This window comes from Microtus pennsylvanicus, chromosome 22, assembly GCF_037038515.1.
Source record: "Microtus pennsylvanicus isolate mMicPen1 chromosome 22, mMicPen1.hap1, whole genome shotgun sequence".
Classification (NCBI taxonomy): domain Eukaryota; kingdom Metazoa; phylum Chordata; class Mammalia; order Rodentia; family Cricetidae; genus Microtus; species Microtus pennsylvanicus.
Genome location: NC_134600.1, coordinates 12,842,423 through 12,867,738, shown reverse-complemented (window position 1 = coordinate 12,867,738; position 25,316 = coordinate 12,842,423). Strand labels below are relative to the sequence as shown.

Genomic DNA, 25,316 nt, shown 5'->3' with positions numbered 1-25,316 from the left:
GGAGAAACAGTTATGATGATTTCTATTAATCTCAGTGAAAGCTGCTTTTGCTCTGTACACACAGACTACACAGAAGGCCACAGCTGCTACATAGTCTACAAACAAAAAAAAATCCCACAACCCAGGAAAACAAGAAACCTGAATAACATCCAAAAAAGGACCTGTGGAGAATTGGAACAATATTACCTTTTTTTTTTTTTTCGCGACGGGGTTTCTCTGTGGTTTTGGAGCCTGTCCTGGAACTAGCTCTAGTTAACCAGGCTGGTCTCAAACTCACAGAGGTCCGCCTGCCTCTGCCTCCCAAGTGCTGGGATTAAAGGCGTGCGCCACCACCGCCCGGCACAATATTACCTCTTAAACTCATTCCAAATATCTGCCACTGCTGCCCATAAAAGCATTTGCAAAAATAAATATACTCAAATGTGCAAGCACATACTATTAATTCAATTCACTGGGATTTTGGAATAAATTCTGAAAGATCAGAGAAGTAAGGAGTCAAAGATCTTTTATGTCTACTGAATCCTCAGACCAAAGTGGGCAAGATTGTGTCTCCATGAAGACTCAGATTGAATGCTGTGGGCTCCTGTCCCCTCCCACGATATATTCCTCACTCTACCCAGTCAATTTGAGCAGTATAGGTGTTAACTCTTCTTTGAAGTTCTGGTAGAATTCCTCTCTGAACTCATCCAGCCCTAGGGTTTCTTTTGGGGTGGCTGGGAAAGAGACTCTGATTTTCTTTTTTCCTTTTCCTTTTTCAAGACATAGTTTCTCTGTATTGCTTTGCTGCCTGTCCTCGAACTAGATTTTGTAGACCAGGCTGGCCTTGAACTCACAGAGATCTGCCTGCCTCTGCCCCCAAGTGTTGGAATTAAAGACACGTGCCACTACCGCCCAGCTGGAGAATCTGATTTTCTTTCTTTCTTTTTTTTTCTTTTTGTTTTCGTTTTTTGGTGTTTCGAGACAGGGTTTCTCTGTGGCTTTGGAGCCTGTCCTAGAACTACCTCTGTATAACAGGCTGGTCTCGAACTGACAGAGATCCACCTGCCTCTGCCTCCCGAGTGCTGGGATTAAATGCGTGTACCACCATCGCCTGGCGAGAATCTGATTTTCAAGTCACAATAAGACATATGTATCTTTAGTAGGTAGAGCCCAGTTACTATAGATTTTACATAAATCACAGATCTTGCTTAGAGTATGTGATGAATTAATTCATGTAATGGAATATGATTTTAAGATGTGTCAAATACATTTATGCTGTGGAATATTTGTTTAATGATGCAAAGATGTATTGCATTCATTTTTTTCATTTGTTTAACTCTATAAAGCTGTGTTAATGTGCCTGTCTAAAACACCTGATTAATCAAATATAGACCTTAATAGCCAATGGCTAGACAAGAGAAAGAAATATGTAGGGCTTGTGGGCAGAGACAATAAAGAGGAAGAGATATCTAAAATTGCAAAAATATGAGAAATGAAGAAGAGTAAGAGTCCATGAGCAAGCTACCCAGCCACCTGGTCAGCTACAGAGTCAGAAGGAAAGAGATATATAAAAAGCAAAAGAAAAAATCTCAGAGGTAAAATGTAGTTAAGCAGAAATGGGATAATTTCTTGGTGGTAGCGCATTGTATCACGTGGGCTCTGTTTGCTAGAGGCAGAGGAAGGTTTCCTTTAAGAGAGGGTTCCTGACTCAGCATTAAAGGCAAAAACCTTATAGTTCTTTAAGGAAGATCTACCATGAAATATTTAAATTGTATTTATAAGCAGTCAGCTGCAGGCTTCTTGGTGTCTTCATGGACCTAGAAACTCCAGAGTTGTGATAATAAACCTGTCTCTCTTCAGTACCTCCTCAGTGAAGCTAGACTCTCAGCAATCTATGGAATGCAGTGCAGCCAGCCAACAAAGATGCAGCTTTAATCCTAGCCACGCTGCTAAACAGATTAAAAACTCATTTGCAGACCTCAGAAGAACTCTAAAGCACAGACTGAGAGGACACACAGTGGAACAGTGGAACAAGAGGTGTGTGAGCACACACCCCACTAGGCACCCACTCTCCAGGCCCTTGGCTCCACGCAAAACCTTGGGCCCTCTCCCACCTGCATCAGCTTCTCTAGTCAGCCAGCTGGTAAGATTCCTACAGGTAGTGTGCTCCAAATCCACCACCCTCTCTATTGCAGCCTGTAAGCTACAAGTCCCACTCCACCCCCAAACCTTCAAATCTCCTGTGACCTAAGAAAAACTTGCAAGCACAGGCTGCTACTGTTAGACTCTAGCGTCCAAACACTGAGAAGGAGTCGCCCCCAGAGACCATCTCACACACCACAGCCGATGGAAACGCATGAGGATTTTATTAATTCTGTCATGACAGGGTCCCCCAACATTCGGGAAGCCGAGGGACCCCGAATAGCTGGTAAAGTCAACTTTTAAAGGGGCCACAGAAGCAAGGGGGGTTGTTCTTTGACTATTCTGATTGGCTTATTTGAAAGGGCTATTACCAATAATTGACTGGAGAGCTGTTGCCAGATCAGATGAGGTAACAGGTCATTTTGACCCCGTTTCCCAGGGGACCGAATCAAAACATACGTATATGGGTAATTGTTCAGGAACTGAGTACGTGCGTGTGTAGCTGATAGGTCCTTGGTTCCCAGGGGAGGAGGGGAACCACTATGGCACAGCGGCTGAGAGGATTCAGAATTGTCAAAAATGGCTTCAGGATTGTCTTAAAGTCTTCCATTCCCTCCTCTTATTTGGTCAAATATCTCAATCTTGAGATATTAGTAAATTTGGAGGACCAATTGGATCTATACACAGAGATTAACAAACCAGTGTTGTAGGCCCATCATAGATCAATAGAAGGCACCAGGTCTCTTGTCCTAGGACTTGGGAGAGTTAGGTTTGTTCATAATTATAGGACGTATGAGAGGTGATATTGTTGAAACTGCCAGATGAGGCTATTCCCTCATAATAGGGAGGTCCTGCTTACAAGCATAGCCAGCAAGATTGTGTCAAGCTGGGGTCAGTACTATTTAGCAAAGAAAAGGCTCTCACTATCAGATTATACAGTCACTGGCCTGTATTAGAGCTTGCCAGCAGTGGAGCAAGGGTTGCAGAAGGGTTCTTAGCATTAGGAGTGGGGCCTAAGGCCCTGGCAAGGGGGGCTACTTCGGCAGGGGCTAGCTGGCCCTGGTCAGGCAATACCGGGTTGGGCCCTAGTACTATGGTCATTGGAGGTGTTACAACAACTCATAGGGTGAACAGAATCCCTATGTCTTTTTTTTCTGAATCATACAACTATAAAGTATTGCCTATTATCTGGTTAGCTCTTTTTTTTTCTCAGTGAAAGTGATTGTTTTTTCTAGTGTGGTACGGGTGAAAGAGACTAAGTCCTTTTTGTTAACCCTCAACCAGGAGATATTGACATTGGTTTTACATCCCCAGGCAGCATAATAAAATATTTTAGCCCCCCTCCCACATACTGCAGAGTTTGCTTCCCCCCCCCCAGACAAATATATCATTCAGAATATTTGTATGCAGGATAAAAGTTTCTGGGGTTTGCTTAGTATCCTCCCAAGAGTAATTTGCTAAAACACACAGGTCAAAAGTTAGCTGGGGGAACCAGGCATCCAGGGGATGAACTGCAGTGGCTAGCCTTAAGGGTGGCCCAGTCTCAAAGTTAATCAGGGTCCAGGTTAAGTAGTCCTGGGTCGTTCTGTGGAGGTGCAGGCTTGATGTGAGAGGCAGGCAGGCTGTAATACTGTCCACTTTGAGGGCAGTAGGTGTAGGGACCCTTCCAGCGAAGTCCAAGATTCTGAGACTAGTGTCTTCGAACGTACATAGAATCGCCAACCTCGAACGGGTGTGAGATTTCCGGGTGCTCGGGCTGGTGGTGGGAGGTGCCAGCAAAGAAGCAGGGAAAATAGCTTAGTCCAGCGGACAGCAGCAGGAATAGCTAGGGCCCCTTTAGGGAGGGTCTAGTCTGGCCGGCAGCAGCAGGCTCTGGTCAGATAGTACTTGGTTTTAAATACTATCTCATGCCCCAAGTCCTTCCCCACACCCATGGAGACAGTCCTGCTGCTCGCCCCTGGGAGACAAGTGGGGGAGATGTCACAGGTCCCTGTGCTCCACATGGAGCATTGTTTTGGGGAAGTATCTATGTTCTGGACCCCCGTGCCCAAATATTTTCTCCAGGGGTAAGTCTGCCAGCCTCCAGGGGCAGCTGTGGGGGATATGAATCTCAGATAGCCCAGGAGGCTAGCTCTGCCACTAGTTGACAGAAATTAGGGGTAAGGGCAGGGGTATCAAAGCAAGGGCTTGAGGAGGCACGGATTGCAGGCATGAGCGGGCAGCTGCTGTTCTGGCTGTGGGGTGCTGTAGCTTTCCTCATGTCCCTCCAAATATACTTCAGGTGTCAATTCTGGAATGAATGCGAGATTTCCAGGTGTCAGGGTGGCCAGGGGTCTCTATGCCTGGGCTCGGAGATCTGGAGAGCCTTCAACCGCGCCTGCGGATGGGGTTTGTGAGCAAATGGGTCATGAGGGGCCTGAGGAAACTAAGAGGGAGGTCCCCAATATTGGATCTCATAGGGGGTTAGTCCAAGCTGAGACGGGGTGTTTCGTACACAGAACAGGGCTAGGGGAAGGAGCTGTACCCAGTCTCTAGTGCCAGATTCCAAAGGCTAATTTGGTAAGGGTCTTTACTTATCCTTTTTACCTGTCCTGAACTCTGGGGTCTGTATGCACAGTGTCATTTTCCCCAGTCTTACCTATGCCCTGACTTTTCTGAGCAACAAGGCAGCTTTACCATCAACCTCGATTACCTTGAGCAGGCCAAACCTCGAGAAGATTACCTCTTTGATCTTCTTAGTCCTGGTAAGAAAAAGCTTCTCTGCCTTCCGGCCGACGTCCCTTTAAGTAGGCTGCTCAGCTCATTCACCATTGCTGCCCTGTCTTCTTCAGCAAATCCTACCAGAATACGTCACCAAAACCGGCTCTGCTTGGGCATCGCAGTACCCCAAGCTTCCCACAGCTGAGGTCTGGGAGCTGGGAGCAGTTGTTCTCTGTGAAACTTGCAAGCAGCTTGGGAAGGCCATTTGGAATTGGGCTCCAGCATCTCCCAGCCCCTCCTCATTTCAGTCAGTTGCTACCTGCCGGGCCGGTGGCTGTAAGCAGAGTTCCCAGGCTTGGGCTGTGACCAAGGCAGCTGGGAGGAGGATTCAGCTGGCAGTGGCTGCAAAGCCTTCCTCAGCTTTGCCATGCTCAGGTGGGCATGGCAAAGGCAGAGAGCAGCCTGCTATTCTTTATAGCCCTGGAGAACAGTAGGGGAAGTCAAAGTCTCCAACAGGTCTTTTTGTAATAATAGTGTGGGACACTCAGGAATAATCAGCCATCCTTTTGTCCATAGTCAAATGCTTTAGACATAGCGAGGGGGAACTCCTCCCCCTTTTTCCCCCATACACCCCAGAACTGGACACCAGGGTGTACAGTGTAAACAAGGGGGGGGGATTTCAGTACTGTCACTGTGGATACTGCGTAGGCCTCTCAGGTGGGCAGAGCATCGCTTCAGTAGCCGGCTGTACTCGGTGCCGTTCTCCGACCCACTTCTGCTCAGCAGCTGCTTTGGGAAGTGTATCGAGCCCAAAGTCCTGTAGGGCCATTTTTCCTCACTGAAGTCCACATTCGACCACTCAGGGGCTGCTCTGTCTGAGGTGTGCAGTCTCTGCAGGTGTCATCTTCTGTTGCCTCCTTATCTGTCTAATTTTTTTCTTTACTAAGTCCTGGAGGGAGTATCTCTGCAGTCCCTCCATTCTCTGCAACTTGCTACGAATATTTGATGCTGACTGGCCTATAAAAGACATCACTGCATTGGCTTGGCAATCTGTTGCCATGGGATCAAAAGGGGTTTACACCCTGTACCCCTCCAATAGTCTTTCTAAAAATCCTCTAGGAGTACTATCAGACCTTTGTACTATTGCTCTTACCTTAGCCAAATTAGCAAATTAGTGGGGTGCTTTGCAACCCCCCCCCCTTTCTTTAGACCTGCCAATTGGACTCTGGCAATAAGACGGAGCTGCTCCCTACCAGCTGGAGTATTGAAGTCCCATCCTCTATCTTGTCCGGTGATTGGGTTGGCCTGCTGTCAGCTCCTGGGATATTTTTTTTTCCTCTGTGGTTAGGAGCACCTGTAAGAGCTGTTGGCAATCATCCCAAGTGGGGTTATGAATAACCAGAAGAGATTCTATAAGCCTGGTCACAGCCTGAGAGTTTCAAGAAAAGGGGGTTATAAGTAAAGATTAGAGGCAGAAAAGAGCAGTATTGTAATTGGCCTGTGTAACACCCGATTTGGTATTACACCCTTGGTACAGTTCCCTCACCACTGTACCAAATGCTAGTCGGGCAAAGGCCTGGAGGTTGAAAAGAAGACACAGAGAGACCAGGGTCATTCAAAAGGAGATCAGCTGCATGCCACTTTATTCAGCCTTTGGGAAGTCCTTATCTACCTAACTGCAGCACAAGGATTTCCCCCCAGGCAGGTGGGAAATTACCATATTAACAATGGAGTGAATGCCCTGCAGCTAACCACCAGATGGGGCAGGGTTAGCACAGAAACACACAGGAAGCTTAGTTAGTTGATCATAAACTGTCCCTGCAAATGCACCACAGGAATAAGGGAGACCAGGGTATTACAGGTCCCCCTTTTGTATAAATTATGGCTAGGCCTGTCTTGGGTGGCATTGGACTTCAGGCAATACCCCTTACCAGTCATGGGAAAGCATCCAGGTCAAAACACATTTCCTGTCTTAGGTTGAGGCAGCCCCCCAAAAGCCTTTCCCGTCTTTGGCTCATTAGTCATCCATCACCGAGTTCAGCCAGATTTGTGCTGAAAGATTCTCCGGGGAAATAGCTAAGAGGACTTGTCACGTGGCAACATTGACCTGAGCTTGCCTTTGGCTCTGGCATCACAACCATGAAGATGATGCTCCAGCACATGTAAGCGTCCCTTAAGGAGACTGTGCCTGCTCAATCCTTAATAATTCTGCCCAAATTGGAGCCCTTTAAGTAAGATCTCAGCGCTGGTGAAAATAACCCTGGTATAGCTAACTAGAATATTTTTAAGAGCCAATTTGTAAATTGTACACCTCAGGGTCCATGAATAAAAGCAATAAGCTTATGACTGTAACCACTAGCAGTGGTCTTTAACCACAACCAAGAGCAAAATTAACTGCAATATTCATTTGTAAATTTAGCTCAATTTGAATGGCTATGGCATTTGCAACCTGCCCTGAGAAGGTATCCTTTGTGCTAGCAGGAAGCAACTGACTGACTAAAAAATCCAGCAGCTTTAGCTGCTGTGGCAGCAACAGCTGTGGCTGCCGATACCATGGGATGGGTAGATGGGTAGACGAGTAGAGGAACAATCCTTGGCACTCAGACCACCGCAGCCAGCTCCTCGGGAAACCAGAAACTCTTCAGTTGACAAGCCAAAATCTCTTTGATCTCTTGGCTCTGTCCTGTCTTCAGGCTTCTGGACAGGAAAATCCACAGCATGCAGCAGCTGCTCAGGTACCCATATTGGATTGTCTGCATCCTGTGGGAAAACACAAACAGCCCCTCTTCCCCACACCAGTACAGGATCTGGACCATGGAGGTGCCATCTGATAGATTCTTCCATTTGACTGAAAGACCCACTGGACACCCCCTCCCAGAATCCACAGCTGGCCTGCTCTCATGAGAACATCCCGTTTGCTTAGGGAAACAGGATGCCTATAGTCAGCACATGTGCCCAACTGATGAAAGACCCCCACCTAGCAGCATTAAGTTAGCAGCAGCAATAACGCTATTTTACAAGGCTTGAATTTTTGAGCAACATAACTGAAAGCTAGGACAGGGGAGTTCAATTTAGAGATAAGGGCGTTGGTCAAGTTAGGGGCAAGGGCCGTTGAGCCAGACAAGATATCTATGGTCGACCATCTGGACTGCCAGCAGGGGACTTGGGGTCCATAAGAACAGTTTGTACCCTAGATGGGCTAAGTCAGCATGCATATCTGATTTCTTGGAAACCACAGAACTGTACTCAGTTTGAACCCAAGCCTTATTCAAATTGCCCAATCAGAACCCTGTAACTATGCCTCTCGCTTCTGTAATCGCGCTTCTGCTTCCCTACCCTATAAAAAACCCACTGCTCCAACCTGAAGGCGCGCAAGTCCTCCGAAAGACTTGCTGCCCGCAGGTACCTATGTTTACTTAATAAACCTCTTGCTGTTTGCATCCACACAAGTGGCCTCGCTGTTCTTTGGGAGGGTCTCCCCAGACTGAAAGGCAGCCCACCTTGGGGGTCTTTCATCTTGGTGCATTGGCCGGGAATAGGAGACCCCCGCCCAGGGATCATTGACCCACCAACGGGAGGTAAGCTGGCCAGCAATCGTTCTCTGTGAATATCTGTGCTTCTGTGTTTCTGTGTTTGCGCCTGCGACCGTATCTGTACTAGTTAGCTAGCTAGAATCTGTATTTGGCAAGTTCGCGGAGGAGCTGAGGAGCTCGTACTCCCGACTGCAACTCTGGGAGACGTCCCAGAAGTGTCTGGGGCCAAATTTGTGGCCCGTCCATATTCTATGAATCCTACCAAGATAGGACTGTTCGGGGGGGCACCCCCGCTGTCTGAAGGGCATGTGATTCTTCTGGGAGACGAGAGATCCGGACTCTCGCTGTCTCCGTCTGAACACTTGCTTTTGGTTTTACGCCGAAGCCGCGCCACGCATCTATATTGTCTGTGTATTTTTGTGCTTAATATGTTCTGTTTTGTACATCTGTTTGTACTCAAATCTAAATCTGGTACCATGGGCAGTAAGTAACCATCTCTTTGACCCTAACTCTGTGAAAATCCAAAAGGAACGCTGACAGCCTGCCCCTCCTTCACTTCTCTAGGCTGTGCTGCTGAACTGCCCTGCTCGCTACTGAGGCTATGTTCAAAATTCAATTTATATTGTTGCCCTTATGCTAATGTCTTTAATTTGTTTGGATTTCAGTTTTGTACATAGAGATGAATATGGATCTATTTTCATTCTTCTACATGATAATGTCTAATTAATTCTTAAAGGGAGAAACTGACAGTCAAAATGTTGGGCTCATGGCAAATCTCAGGGGGGGGGGGCTGCAAGGCACCCCACTAATTCGGCCAAGGTAAGAGAGGTTCTCCAGGGGCCAGTTAAAATCTGTGTTCCTTAAATGATTAATAAAGTTTACAGGCATTTTACCCAACCTCTGAAGGTCAGCAGACAGCAGTAGCCATGGCCTACATAGGACAGGCAACATCAGATATAAAAAAAGATACAGCAAGTAGATGGGTTAAAAGATTGTACTTAGTAAAATTTGGAGGAAAAAATGTTAAACAGGGGACAGAGAAAGAAAGACAGGACTCAGACAGATAAGGAGCCTGGGCAACAGAAGATCAAAGACAAATAAAGAGGGACACTGGAACTGAGTAAAAAGACAAATAAATGACTTGTTCCTCCCTGGTCACTTGTGAATGTATGACCAAAGCCTTTTGTTGAGCAAACGAGGGACTTTTGCTTTCGATGCTGTTTTCAGTTCTGCAGGAGACGCAGGCTGCTTGTCTGCCTCTGCTTCTACCATGCCCTCCTCACCAGGATGACCACCTCTCCCTGCCGTCACCGCTGAAGAAATCCTCACCTCCTAGCAACTGCCTTGATGCTGTGCTTGCTCTAAAGCCTGCATGAGCCCTGACTGCTCACTCTACAGTCTTGCTCCCCTCACACATGTCAGACCGCGATACAGCAGTAACAATGCTACCACAGATGCTCTCCTGTGCCAGACTACTGCTCCTGTGCTGGGCTGACGTCGATGGACTATGGATCCTGCCAGCATCTGCATAAAGGACAGGTGAATGGCAAAATGGCAGACTAAGCTGTGCCAGGCAGAGCTGAAAATGAGGGTGAAGCTTGCCTGGGGCACAAGGCTGGTGGTCCAAGCTGAGCAGACACACAAGACTGAAGGTAAGCAGAAGACAGGGGCAGCATTGTTGGACAGGAAGGAAATGATCTAGGCCAGTACCCTCCCTTCAGGGATGGCGGCCCGACCAGAACGCTGAACTTGTGGCTTTGATACAAGCTCTACAGATGGCAGAGGGAACGTCTATACTAACAGCAGGTATGCTTTTACCCTCACCTATATACACAAAGCAATATACATCTGCAGAAATTTTGAGCCTCCAGGAGGCCACACATTTGCCAAAGAAGATAGCCATCATACATTGACCAAGATTGAGACACCCAATATAATGGCTAAGAAGATCATAAAAAAAAATCATCCTAAGATTGGGGATGCCCAAGATGATCGTGTCCCATAATAGACCTGCCTTTGTTGCCCAGGTAAGTTAGGGTGTGGCCAAGATATTGGGGATCAATTGGAAATTAAGCTTACCAACCCCAAAGCTCAGGTCAGATAGATAGGATAAATAAAATTCTAAAAGAACAAATTGACATAATTGGCCCTGGAGACCAGCAAAAATGACTGGACAGACCTCCCTCCCTCCTGTCCTGTTCTGGGTTCAAAACACCCCGGCATCGTTGCCACTAGTTCTGTTGCCTGGCTAGTTAGCTGCCGCTCATGTATCTGCTGACAATGGCTGACATCGATGATGACATCCTGAGCTCAAGGCTTGCACAGGGCAGACACATCTGCTATAAGATGGGCTTACATCACCTTTAAGGCTCTTCTTTCCTAAAGTCAGAAACCCACAGGGCTCTGCTCATTTTTTTAATGTCTTTTAAAGCACAATATCAGACAGCGGAAGCAAAAGGCAATTCTGTTCTGTTCCTCCTCTGTGTGTCTGGGACCTATTGACAGGAATTATTTTGTACAGTTTGAGACTTTTCCAGATCAGACCATTTTGTGCAGATAACTGCAGAGAGAAGCAAACACACCTAAAGCCTCCTTATCTCTTGACAGGTTTTTTTTTTCCTAAAGCCTGGGTATTTATGTCCTCATTGGCTGTCCTCTGGCTTTAGGGCTTTTTGTTTATTTTGAACATTTGTCATCCTGTATTGCATTTTCTCTCATTGTTTGTTAAAGTTCTCACAATGGACACAACCCTGTACATTTGGATAAAGCTGATGTTACAGGATGCAATGGAAACCCGTAAATGCCATGTGTTGCCAGCTGGACCGAAACTGACCTCTCCGGCACATTCTCTGGAGTTGAGGATCAACACTCCCGGTGTCTACAGTAAAAGAGATTTGTCTTCATAATACTGGAACTTGTCTCTTATGAGAAGGCATCCATGTGTTTCTTAAGGCTGAGTTAAGCTCTTTGTAGTCAATAGACTATTATTGCCAGAGTGTTGGGTGCTATTCTCTGGTATACAGTGGTTCACAATGTCTATCATGTAGTTACTTTCAAGCCTCATTCAGATAACTTTGCTAAGAGATATTCTGCACACCCTAGAGATGTTCCACTATCTTCTCAACAAGGATAGTTTAAAGGATGGTTTAATAAATCGCCATGGTTAAAAAACCATAGCTGGGCCCCTATTTATTTTACTTCTTATCTTTACAATCGACTCTTCCATTTTAAATCGCCTGGTGCAATTTATAAAAGACAGACTTTCAGTTATCCAAACCATGGTACTCTCCCAGCAATATCAGATATTAAAGCAGAATGACGTAGAGGTTTTTGAACATATGGATTTATGATTAAATCCATGAAAAAGAAAAAGGGGGTAATGAAAGACCCTCTGGTACCCCCTCCCAGAACCCGCAGCTGACCTGCTATCATGAGAACATCCCGTTTGCTTAGGGAAACAGGATGCCTATAGTCAGCACATGTGCCCAACTGATGAAAGACCCCCACCTAGCAGCATTAAGTTAGCAGCAGCAATAACGCAATTTACATGGCTTGAATTTTTGAGCAACATAACTGAAAGCTAGGACAGGGGAGTTCAATTTAGAGATAAGGGCATTGGTCAACTTAGGACAAGGGCGGTTGAGCCAGACAAGATATCTATGGTTGACTATCTGGACTTTAACATACATAAAACCCCACATACTAATAGTGTAAACTTCAATGTTCCCCTCTCACCACTGGACAGGTCATTCACACAAAAAATTAACAGAGAAATAAGGTATCTAACAGATGTTATGACTCAAATGTACTTAAGAGTTTTATAGAATATTCCTTTCGAACAGAAAACAATATATATTCTTCTCCATACCTGATGGAACTTACTCAAAAATCAACCACATACTCAGTAACAAAACAAACCTCAACAAATATAAAAAAAAAATCGGAATACCCCTATGTATTTTATCAGATCATCATGGTTAAAAACTAGAAGTAAACAGCAATACTAATTTTATCAAATCCACAAACATGGAAATTAAACAATGCTAACCTGAATCATCAATGGGTAAAGTAAAAAAAAAAAATTAAAGAATCTGTAAAATTCAATGAAAATGACCACACAACATATCCAAATTTATGGGACACAATGAAAGTATTGTTAAGAGAAAAGTTCATAGCACTAAATGCCTACATATAGAAGACAGAAAAATCCCACATTAGTGAATTAAAACCTTTGAAAACTTTTGAACAAAAAGTAGTAAATTCACCAGATTCAAGACTCCAGGAAAAATCAAATTAAGCGCTGAAATCAACAAAATAGAAACAGAAAAAAACAATACAAAGAATCACTGAAACAAAGAATAGGTTCTTATAGAAAATCAGCAAAATAGACAAAACTTTATCCAAATTAAGCAAAAGGCAGAGAGAAAATATGCAAATGAATAAAATCAGAAATGAAAAGGGGGGCATAACAACAGACATGGAGGAAATACAAAGAATCATCAGGTCATATTTCAAAAACTCCACAAAATTGGAAAACTTAAAGAAATAGACAACTTTCTGGATAAATATCACTTACCAAAATTAAATCAAGACCAGATAAACAAATTAAACACACCTATAACTGCTGAATAAATAGAAACAGCCACCGAAAGACTCCCAACCAAAAAAAGCCCAGGACCAGATGGTTTCAGCTCAGAATTATACAAGACTTTCAAAGAAGAACTAATACCAATACTCCTCGAGTTATTCACATGATAGAAACAGAAGGAACAATGGCAAACCCCTTTTTTGAGGCTACAATTACCCTGATACTCAAACCACAGAAAAACATTATAAAGAAAATTACAGACCAATCTAACTCATGAGCAAAATACAAAAATACAAAAAAAAAATACTGGCAAATCATTTCCAAGAACACATCAGATCATTCGTCCACCATGATCAAGTTGGCTACATCCAAGAGATGCAAGAATGGTTCAACATACAAAAATCAGTCAGCATAATCTACCATATAAACAAACTGAAAAATAAAAACCACATGATCATTTTATTAGATAACGAAAAAGCATTAGATAAAATACAACATCCCTTCATGATAAAAGGAATATACCTAAACATAATAAATGCAATACTCAGCAAGCCAACAGCCAACATCAAACTAACTGTAGAGAAACACCCAGCGATTCCACTGAAATCAAGAACAAGACAAGATTGTCCACTCTCTTCAAATCTATTCAATATAGGTCTTGAGGCCCTTGGTAGGGCAATAAGACATCAAAAGGAGATCAAGAGACTACAAATCAGAAAAGAAAAAGCCAAATGCTCACTGTTTGTTGATGGCATGATAGTTTACATAAGCGATCCCAAAATTCTACCAAGGAACTTCTACAACTCATAAACACTTTCAGTAATGTAGCACAATACTGGATCAGGAAAAAAAACAATATCCCTCCTATACAAAGATAATAAAAGGGCTGGAAAAGAAATCAGAGGAACAACACCCTTCACAATAACCAAAAGTAGCATAAAATATTTCAAAGTAACTCTAACCAAACAAGTGGAAGGCTTGTATAACAAGAACTTTGAAGAAAGAAATTAAGAAGAAAACAGAAAGTGGAAAGATCTCCAATACTTTTTGCTAGGCAGAATAAACATAGTAAAAATGGCAATCTTACTACAAAAGCACTCTACAGATTCAATGCACTGCCCATCAAAATCTCAGAAAAATTCTTCACAGACCTTGAAAGAACAGTACTCAACTTCATATGGAAAAGAAAATATCCCAGGATAGACAAAACAATCCTGTACAATAAAAGAACTTTGGGCCTGTAGTGATGGCTCAGGGGTTAAGAGCACTGACTGCTCTTCCAGAGGTCCTGAGTTCAATTCCCAGCAACCACTTGGTGGCTCACAACCATCTGAAATGAGATCTGGTGCCCTCTTCTGGCCTGTAGGTGTACATGCAGACAGAACATGTGTTAACATAATAAATAATTTAAAAAAAAAAAAAAAGAACTTGGGAAGGCATCACAATTCCTGACTTCAAACTTTACTACAGAGCTACAATACTGAAAACAGCCTGGTATTGGCAAAAGAACAGACAGAAGATGAATGAACCAAATCAAAGAACCAGATAATAATCCATACACCTTTGAACACCTGATTTCTGACAAAGCAAAAACTATCAAATGGAAAAAAGAAAGCATATTTAACAAATGATGCTGGAATGACTGGATATCAACATGTAGAAGAATAAAAATAGACCCATATCTATCACCATGCACAAAACTCAACTCTAAATGGATCATAGACCTCAACATGGAGCCAGCCTCACTGAAATTTATAGAAGAGAAAGTGGGAAGTACACATGAACACAAGGACACAGGAGACCACTTCCTAAATATAATCCCAGCATCACAGACACTGAAAGAAACAATTAATAAATTAGACCTCCTGAAACTGAAAATCTTCTGTAAAGCAAAGGAGATGGTCAACAGGACAAAACAACAGTCTACAGAATGGATAAAGATCATCACAAACCTCACATCACAGGTCTGATTTCCAAAGTAGACAAAGAACTCACGAAATTGGTCATCAAAAAAACAAATAATCTAATTTTAAAAAATGGAGCACAGACCCAAATAGAGAACTCTCAACAGAGGAATCTAAAAGGGCTGAAAGATACTTAAGGAAATGTTCAACATCTTTAGACATCAGAGAATTGCAAAACAACTCTGAGATTCTGTCTTACACCAGTAAGAATGGCCAAGATCAGAAACACTGATCACAACTTATGCTGGAGAGATTGTGGGGAAAAGGAAACACTTCTGCATTGCTGGTGGGAATTCAAGGGGTACAACCTCTTTGGATATCAGTGTTGCGATTTCACAGAAAATTAGGAAAGAACTTTCCTCAAGACCCAATAATACCACTTTTGGGTATATAAACAAAGGATGCTCAAAAATGCACAAGGACATGTGCTCAACTATTTTCATAGCAGCTTTGTTTGTCATAGCCAGAACCTGGAAACAACCTAAATGTTCTTTGAGCGAAGAATGGATAAGGAAAATGTGGTACATTTACAAAATGGAGTACTACACAGCAAAAAAAATAATGGCAGGTTGAATACTGCAGGAAAATGGATATAGCTAGAAAACATTATTTTGAGTGAGGTAACCAAGACACAGAAAGAAAACTGACACATATCCTCACTCATCGGTGGTTTTTAAACGTAAAGCAAAGAAAGCTAGCCTACAAACCACAATCCCAGAGAACTTAGACAACAATGAGGACATTAGCAGGGACTTACATAGATATAATGTACATGGGATGTAGAGAAAGACAGGATCTCCTGACTAAATTGGCAGCATAGGGACAATGGGGGAGTGTTAAAGGGAGTAGGGAAAAGACAGGAAGGGGAGTAAAGAGCAATGTAGAAGCCAAAAAAATCAATAAAAAATACATTCCTAAAAATATCATCTGGTCATAAAAATATTAGAACCCCCAGTAGCACAGACAATGAGAGCAACAATGAATAAATGGAACCTCCAGAAACTGAGAAGCTTCTGTAAAGCAGATGATACTCTCATTAAGACAAAAAGTCATCCTACTGAATGGGAGAAGATGTTCATCAGACAATGACTTATCTCCAAAATATATAATGAACTCAAGAAACTAGACACTAGCCGGGCGATGGTGGCATATGCCTTTAATCCCAGCACTCGGGAGGCAGAGGCAGGCGGATCTCTGTGAGTTCAAGACCAGCCTGGTCTACAGAGCTAGTTCCAAGACAGGCTCCAAAGCCACAAGAAACCCTGTCTCGAAAAACAAAACAAAACAAACAAACAAATAAAAAAAAAACTAGACACTAAAATTCTAATTAACCCAATTTAAAAATGGATGGGGAGCTGAACTGAACAGAGAATTCTCAACAGAAGAAGTTCAAATGGCCAAAAGACACTTAAGGTCATGTTCAACTTCCTTAGTGATCACGGAAATTTAAATCAAAACAACGTTGAGATACCATCTTACACCTGTCAGAATGGCTAAAATAAAAAACACCAATGATAGCCTTTGCTTGAAAGGATGTGGAGTAAGGGGAACGCTCACTCATCCACTGCTGGTGGGAATGCAAACTTGTGCAACCGATTTGGAAATCAGTGTGGTGGTTTTTCAGGAAATTCAGAATCAACCTACCACAGGATCCAGCAATACCACTCTTGGGAATATATCCAAGAGATGCCCAGTCATGCTACAAAAGCATTTGTTCGACTATGTTTATAGCAGCACTGTTTGTAATAACTAGAACCTGGAAATAACTCTCTCAAGCAGGGAGAGGGAGGGAGGTAGATTGGACTGCAGGCATACACACAGACAGAATATTGTATACATAATAAATAAATAAATAAATAATAAAAAAACAAATTATTTATATCTATATTATATCACCCTTTAAATGTAAAAGAACATTTATAAACAATATTTGGGAAGATGGACGTAGTTATTTCTCTCCAAACTGCTTCCTGCTGTATAGGGGCGCTGTTAATCAGGTCTTTGAGGGTATAACCTGTGTGCTAGATTTGTCTCAGTTAGCAGATAAGTAATTTTCTGAAGGTGTTCACAGCAACCTTTCAGGAGGGCGTGGTCTATTGTACCATATTACAATAGAAGCAATCCATAGGGTCTTATCCTGTGAAAACAAAAGAAGAATCTCTTTTCCAAAGTATTATATCCTTAGATCCAAATTCTGAAGTCAAGGTATTTTCAAAATATCTTTCTTGGATTAGTTCAGGAGCATTTATAAACAAATATCTTTTAGCAGATGTTGCTCTTTCCTCACCATTAAATCAATTCAGAGAAGACAATAGCATACAGTATCATGATTCTCTGTGTATTTTCTATCTTTGTGCGGTTTTACTTTAACCTCTATTTCGTTTATTTTTACTTTTATTTTATATTCTCTGTATATCTTTGTCCTGGAATAACTCTGTAGACCAGGCTGTCCTTGAACTCTCAGAGATAAATTAAAACACTGCTTGGCCCATTACATCTACCCTCTTCTAGGCTAATTCTCACATATTAATTTAGCCCATTTCTAATCTGTGTAGCAGCAAGAGGTGCGCTTACCAGGAAAGATTCAGCATGTCTGCACTGGTGGCAGGCTGCATCGCATATTCCCCCGGACAGGAGAGGAAATGACATCTGCTTCACTTCCCTCTCCCTCCCGGCATTCTGTTCTGTCTACTTCAGCCACCTAAGGGCTGGCCTATCAAATGGGCCAAGGCAGTTTCTTGATTAACCAATGACCTTCCTCCACCTACCACAAATTCCATTCATTAATATCTCTACAGTAGGTGCTATATTATGCCTTTCAAGAGTACAGGAGTTCTGTTCTGTAAAGGCCTTACCACACTGATTTCACTCCTAAGGTTTCTTTCTAGCATGCATTCTTTTATGACTCTGAAGACTGTTTTCATATTCAAAGGCCTTACCACACTGATTACATTCATAGGGTTTCTCTCCAGTATGTGTTCTTTTATGCACTTGAAGATGACTATGACTTGCAAAGGCCTTACCACACTGATTACATTCATAGGGTTTCTCTCCAGTATGTGTTCTTTTATGCAATTGAAGATGACTATAATGTGCAAAGGCCTTACCACACTGATTACATTCATAGGGTTTCTCTCCAGTATGTGTTCTTTTATGTTTTTGAAAAGCACTGTTGTCAGTAAAGGCCTTAAAACACTGATTACATTCATAGGGTTTCTCTCCAGTATGTGTTCTTTTATGCACTTGAAGATGACTACGTTGTGCAAAGGCCTTACCACACTGATTACATTCATAGGGTTTCTCTCCAGTATGTGTTCTTTTATGCACTTGAAGATGACTACGTTGTGCAAAGGCCTTACCACACTGATTACATTCATAGGGTTTCTCTCCAGTATGTGTTCTTTTATGCAATTGAAGATGACTATGACTTGCAAAGGCCTTACCACACTGATTACATTCATAGGGTTTCTCTCCAGTATGTGTTCTTTTATGCAATTTAAGGGAACTATGACGTGCAAAGGCCTTACCACACTGATTACATTCATAGGGTTTCTCTCCAGTATGTGTTCTTTTATGTTTTTGAAGAGCACTGTTCTCAGCAAAGGCCTTAGCACAGTGATTACATTCATAGGGTTTCTCCCCAGTATGTGTTCTTTTATGCACTTGAAGATGACTATGACTTGCAAAGGCCTTACCACACTGATTACATTCATAGGGTTTCTCTCCAGTATGTGTTCTTTTATGCAATTGAAGGGAACTATGACGTGTAAATGCCTTACCGCACTGATTACATTCATGGGTTTTCTCTCCAGTATGTGTTCTTTTATGCAATTTAAGGCAACTATGACGTGCAAAGGCCTTGCAACACTGATTACATTCATAGGGTTTCTCTCCAGTATGTGTTCTCTTATGCAATTGAAGATGACTATGATGTGCAAAGGCCTTACCACACTGATTACATTCATGGGTTTTCTCTCCAGTATGTGTTCTTTTATGCACTTGAAGATGACTACGCTGTGCAAAGGCCTTACCACACTGATTACATTCATGGGGTTTCTCTCCAGTATGTTTTCTCTTATGCAATTGAAGATGACTATGATGTGCAAAGGCCTTACCACACTGATTACATTCATAGGGTTTCTCTCCAGTATGTGTTCTTTTATGTTTTTGAAGAGCACTGTTCTCAGCAAAGGCCTTAGCACACTGATTACATTCATAGGGTTTCTCTCCAGTATGTGTTCCTTTATGAGTTTGAAGAACACTGTATTGAGTAAAGTCTTTACCACACTGATTATATTCATAGGGTTTCTCTCCAGTATGTGTTCTTTTATGCCTTTGAAGATGATTGTGAGGAAGAAAGGTTTTATCACATTGCTTAATTTTCGAGCATTTTTCACCGGTATGTGTTTTTTCATTCCTTAGAAGATGAGTGTTATAACACAAGGCTTTAGCACAGTGAGAATATACGGAAAACGCCGCTCCAGTTTGATTTCTTTCAATCCTGCAAGGATAATTTACGCATGTAAAAGTTTCACCACATTCAATGGACTGTGAGACCTCATATCTATAGGAATTAACTTCATATTTTTTCCAATTGTAAAAAGGAATCAAACATTATGGTTTTATATCTTTGTTTTAAATCATGTTTTGTTCACCCATTAGGGGTCATTTTGCATCTCAAAAAATATTTGTGATGATAATTTCCTTTGTGCCATGGTTTACCTTTTCATCTATACCTATATTTTTCTATTAAATTTTTTACATTTTTGAATAGAACTGCATACACTGAGTGCTTTACCAACTTTACTACATTTATAAATTTTACTATATCGTGAATCATTATACATTTGCTAAGTGAACTAAGACACCTAAAAGTATTTGCACAGACCTAGAACTCATCGTGGTTTTTTCATAATGTATGTTTAAGTATTAACAATGATGGTAGAAAATGAATTAACTTTGTATTCTTGTATCAAATTCAACAAGTATACTCTACATAGGAACTACATTTTATCTTCTTAATTGTTCTTAAGGAGAGGTATGCTAAATCTTTGCATATCCCTATGCTCATACTTTTGTGTCAAAAGTAACATATGATATATATAGGAAAGGAAGAATAATCAATAAAAGATTTCCACATTGAATCCTCACAGTTTGACTTTCTGTTCCTCAGAGGCTTGTGGTATAGGTATTAAGGTTTCTCCACAACACCTGCCCCTTGATCCTTGACTCCAACAGCTGCTTTCATTAAACTTAACACAGTCACAAAAACTATATGAGTAATACAAGACTTACTTACCATGGGCTATTGATTTAGTAGAAAGGTTTGCAGCTATATTCATCATCACTGAAATGTGTATACATTTTCTGTCATGAGTAACAAGAAACAAATGGACTGGCAGATGTATAATCTAGCTCTCATGATTAATGCTAATATCTGTTTAGTCATTGCTTCCCAGAATTTTTCTTAAATGAATGCCTTGCAAATGCAATTCATATACAGGAAATTGAGCTATATGGATTTGTGAGAATTTATTAACCATCAATGCATTTAAAGCTGTGCTTATTTACACTGTTGTTTTGTTTAAAAGTGTCATAACACATTACAAACTCATCAGAGGCACATTGTTATAAACTTGTATAAGAAAATTACCTTACATGCCTTCTACACCATTGATGATGTTTTTCAGTGTTATGGTCTTCCCAAATGTATCCTAAAATATAGTACCAGAATATGTATGTTATATTATTTAACATTGTGAAATAATTAGCTTATTATCCTAAGAACTATGACTGTGTTGTTCACCTCATTGTCCTTTCTAAATCAAATTACAGAACAACAACATAAACCAAGGAAGAGTTGTCTCCATATTTTGAAACATGAAAGAAATTTATTTTTACCGATAGTAGTGAGGTTCCTGTAGGTCTCGAGCATCACATCTTTGTAGAGATTCTTCTGGGAAGCACCCAGCAAATCCCACTCTTCCTTACTGAAGTTGATATGCACATCATCATAGGTCACTGCCTTCAAAAATATACCACACATGTGTACAATGTAAGCATGACAGTGGCAACATCGGAATGCATACTTCTTTGAAAGTACAGTTGTATGATGCTGGTGTTATCCACTCTTATTCCATGACATAGACAGTCACTTTAGAATGAAATTTAAAAGGAGAGTCAATTCTTTTATTTCTGTACCCTTTGTACCACCTTACAAGAGAAATATCTATTCATAGAGAGAGAAAAACAGAAAAGATCAACGGTACATTGTACGCATGAGAATATTGTACAAAAAAACTACTGACTACAGAAAGGAAGAAAAGATGGACAAAGTGGGTGTATTGAAGTATTGTGCCTTTAACCACAACACTCAGAAAACAGACGTGGCAATATTTGTCTCTGAGTTGAATGCCAGTCAAGTCTAAGCAATCAGATCTAGGAGAGGTGGAAATACCCATTAAGACCCTGTTTCCATTGAAAACCGGAATGATTAATCCCAGCACTCAGGATGCAGAGGCAGGCGGATCTCTGTGAGTTCAAGACCAGCCTGGTCTACAAGAGCTAGTTCCAGGACAGGCTCCAAAATCACAGAGAAACCCTGTCTTGAAAAACCAAAAAAATAAAATTTCCCCTCCAACCCAAAATCCTATACCAATTATAACCAACCCCTAAATGATGTCCCTAACCCTGTGGACAAACTTTGTTGGGAGAGGAGAGGAAGTCTTTTAGAATTACTTCTAGCTGTCATGGGGGCGATGTTCTTTCTTTAGGATCCTGTGAAAGTAAAATGATGGTTAAGTTCCAAGATTACTGTCTGGTATAATTGCAAATAGTCTGAGTATTTGGTAAGGTTTTTCTGAGCTTCCTATAAGAAGGTCAATCCAGAACATTGTAAAAACGGTATCATTTCAGCTAAGATGGAACCATCTTGAGCATCTGGTACTCAAAACTGATCTTATGGTAGTGCTTTTATCATCCTGATGTAATGATATCAAGCAATTTGACTTGTTGTGGGGCCCCATCTTCTTCCTGGAAATTTAAAAATTACTGCAGGAAAATACATTGTTCATCGTGGAAAACTTAAACATTACTTATATAGACATATACAGACATACATATTCCATGACATGTACAATAGACACAAAAATAGATATTAAGAGAAGTGAAAATTTTTCCTGATTTTAAAAGTAAATACTTATTTATACATTTTACATTGATATAGATATGGATGCTTCCTTTTGATACAAACTTGACATTATTTTTGTTACAACATACTGTCTATGATGTTATATTCTTACTCAAGATATTTTACCTAATACCATTCACTTAAACATGCAATGAAAATTTCTAGTCCTCAAAAGTTTTATCATAAACAAATTAGGATATAAAGTACTGCAGGTTAGTAGTTTCTTACTTAATATAATTGGAATTATACTCAAGTTAGCTTTGTTTTCAACATTATACAGAATTTTATTAGATTATTCAACTGAACATACTTTAGAGAAAATGTTTGCTGAAGTAACGCAAACTTTGTCTCCTTGGGGATTAAAAATTTACAAAATATTCTGAAAATATACAAAAAGGAGATTCTATTAATTATTTAGCATGTAAAATGCTTTTACACAAATTTGAGCCCTAAATTTAAAAATTAGGAGAGATTATTTGTGGAATCTTAATACTTTTCTGAAATTGCTGCAAGGCATTTACCATGTATAGTCCACTATTTGGGTAAAAATTTCAAAACAGTAATTAGAACCAAACTATAAAGGGTGACAAAGATTTAAATAGTCAAAGAGAATTATCATCTAAAGCAGGGAAAAAAATTGGATTAGTGGAAATAAAATTATAGGATGCACATATGGATGGTTTGGATCTGAAGTTTGGTTACATTCAAGACATTTTTCTTGATACAGTGTTTCTCTGTAGCCTTGGAACATGTACTGGAAGTAGCTCTTGTAGACCAGGCTGGCCTCAAACTCCACCTGCCTCTGCCATCCAAGTGCTTGGATTAAAGGCATGAGCCACCACCTCACGATCTTCATTTTAGGCATTTTAACCTCTATGCATTCCCCTATAGGAATTTTACTGCAGAGGAAAAATATTATTTTATTTTTTCTTTATATTTATTTATTTATGTGCATTGGTGATTTGCCATGGGTGTTGGGTCCCCTGGAACTAGAATTATAGACAGTTGTGAGCTACCATATGGGTGCTAGGAAGCGAACTCGGGACCTCTGGAAGAGCAGTCGGTGCTCTTAACCGCTGAGCCATCTCTCCAGCCCCCGAAAGATATTATTTTAAAATCAATATTTTTCACACATAAACAACAAAAAGCTATAAATTTATGTGGAAAAAATCTGAGTTGATATTAAAAAGAAAATTTAAAATTCATCTACTAGCAAGAATTGACCAAAGTTAAATCATAGACTGTTTTACTAATGTTAAAATTGAATCATAATGGACAGCAAGTAAACACTGGCAAAGTGCTTGCAGTAATTTCTTGGGAGAGATTAACAACAAATATCTCTTTTGCCATAATATTAATAATCATAATGATCATTCTGAGTCATTTCAGACTTAAGGAAGCCTTTTGAGTTCAAGCATGCCTGCTGTACTTCTTCCAGTAAACTTGAGGGATGTGAATAACATCTGCGTTAGCCAAGAGAAAAAGCATTTTGCACAGCTGAAAGAGTGCATTTTTTCTATTAAGATTTGGGCTCGTGCAGGCCAGCCAAGGGTACTCCTTGTTAGTGATTAGAAGCTGCTTAGCTGAATCAGATAATGCACAGGTTTGAGCTGCCTCCAAGCACAGTGCAGGGAGATGGGGAGCTGGGTGTACTGCTTTTTGATCTGCCATTTGGCTATATTTAGTATATATGCTGGCTGAGAAATAAACTCAGGCTGTTTTCTATTGACCTTTCTCCTCTAGGTCTAACCTATGATCCTGTCTTCATTTCTCTTAATCTAACTTTTCCTAAGCCTCGGCATCCCCTCCAAGGGAACCCCTAGGTGAATTTTGCTAGACTGATTAAATGGGGTATCCTGTCTCTGTAAGTCCTCAGACTGAATGCTGTTTCTACAAAGACTCAACCCTCAGCTCCTCTCTCGTACCACCTTATATTCCTCTCTCTGTCCAGACATGTCACTTCCTATCTGCAACTCCTTAGTGATGGGATTAAAGATGTGAGACACCAGCATTTGACTCTACAACAAACTAGTGTGACTACTGGGATTAAAGGTGTGTGTCAGACTTGCCTGTGGTGTAAGGCTGGCCATGGCATCTGTTTTACATTATGATCATCAGGCAAGCTTTATTATTAAAATATAAATGAAAAAATAAAATTAAATAATTAGAAGCAAGCATATGAGATCAAGAAGAGAAATGTAAAACTGTTTATCACCAAAGAGTATAAGAAATATTCTGAGTGGCTGGAGAGATGGCTCAGTGGTTAAGAGCACTGCCTGCTCTTCCAACGGTCCTGAGTTCAATTCCCGGCAACCACATGGTGGCTCACAACTATCTGTAAAGAGGTCTGGTTCCCTCTTCTGGCCTGCAGACATGCACACATACAGAATAATGTATACATAATAAAGAAAGAAAGAAAGAAAGAAAGAAAGAAAGAAAGAAAGAAAGAAAGAAAGAAATATTCTGAGTACAAAATGGTGAAGGTCCATCATTTTCAAAGACAATGAATGATATGATGAAAATATAGTTCACAAAATCAGCAATATAGATGACACTATTGTCAAAACAAATGACAAAGACAAATATATATATACATATATATGTTTCTTTTTTTGTGGTTTTTCTAGCCAGCGTTTCTCTGGGGTTTGGAGCCTGTCCTGGAACTAACTGTTGTAGACCAGGCTGGTCTCCAACTAGCAGAGATCCGCCTGCCTCTGCGCCCCGAGTGCTGGGATTAAAGGTGTGTGCCACCAATGCCCAGCTCCTGTTCTCTCCTTTACCAATAATAGAAAATGGGTTGACTGTTTCACCAAAATTCACAATATTCTCTTGATGTCTTCTGATGTTTTTACTTTACAGAAAATAGTTTTGATTACTGAAAGCATCTCATTCTCTTATGATAATAAAATGATGTATGTTAGGATCACTACCATGTTGTTTCTTACAATTGGTGATTGAATCCAAGTCTGCACCACAGTGAGGAAATGAAATTCTTTTAAATGGAATTTCAAGAGAACAACTTTTTAAAGAATCAGTGTACATGTAAAGCAACTTGCTTTACTCCAACTGCTCTATAAGTTCCAAGCACTTTTGAAAATAAGGTTACTGATATTTTTGTGTGTTTGTGCATGACAGAGAATATCATACACACACACAGACACATCCATACATACACACACAAACAGGTGACATACAGAAAGGAAGGTTGCTGAATTGGGAAT

General features: G+C 40.9%; 1 protein-coding gene across 1 annotated transcript in view; it reads right to left on the bottom strand.

The window, feature by feature from the left end:
- The window catches only part of LOC142839955 (uncharacterized), a 44,996-nt gene extending 24,155 nt beyond the window's left edge, over positions 1-20,841 (bottom strand). Inside the window, 4 exon segments of the mRNA XM_075956391.1 lie at positions 15,180-15,189; positions 17,822-19,239; positions 20,560-20,620; positions 20,808-20,841. Of these exon segments, the coding sequence (XP_075812506.1) occupies positions 15,180-15,189; positions 17,822-19,239; positions 20,560-20,620; positions 20,808-20,841 (1,523 nt within the window).
- Positions 20,842-25,316: the final 4,475 nt, after the last annotated feature.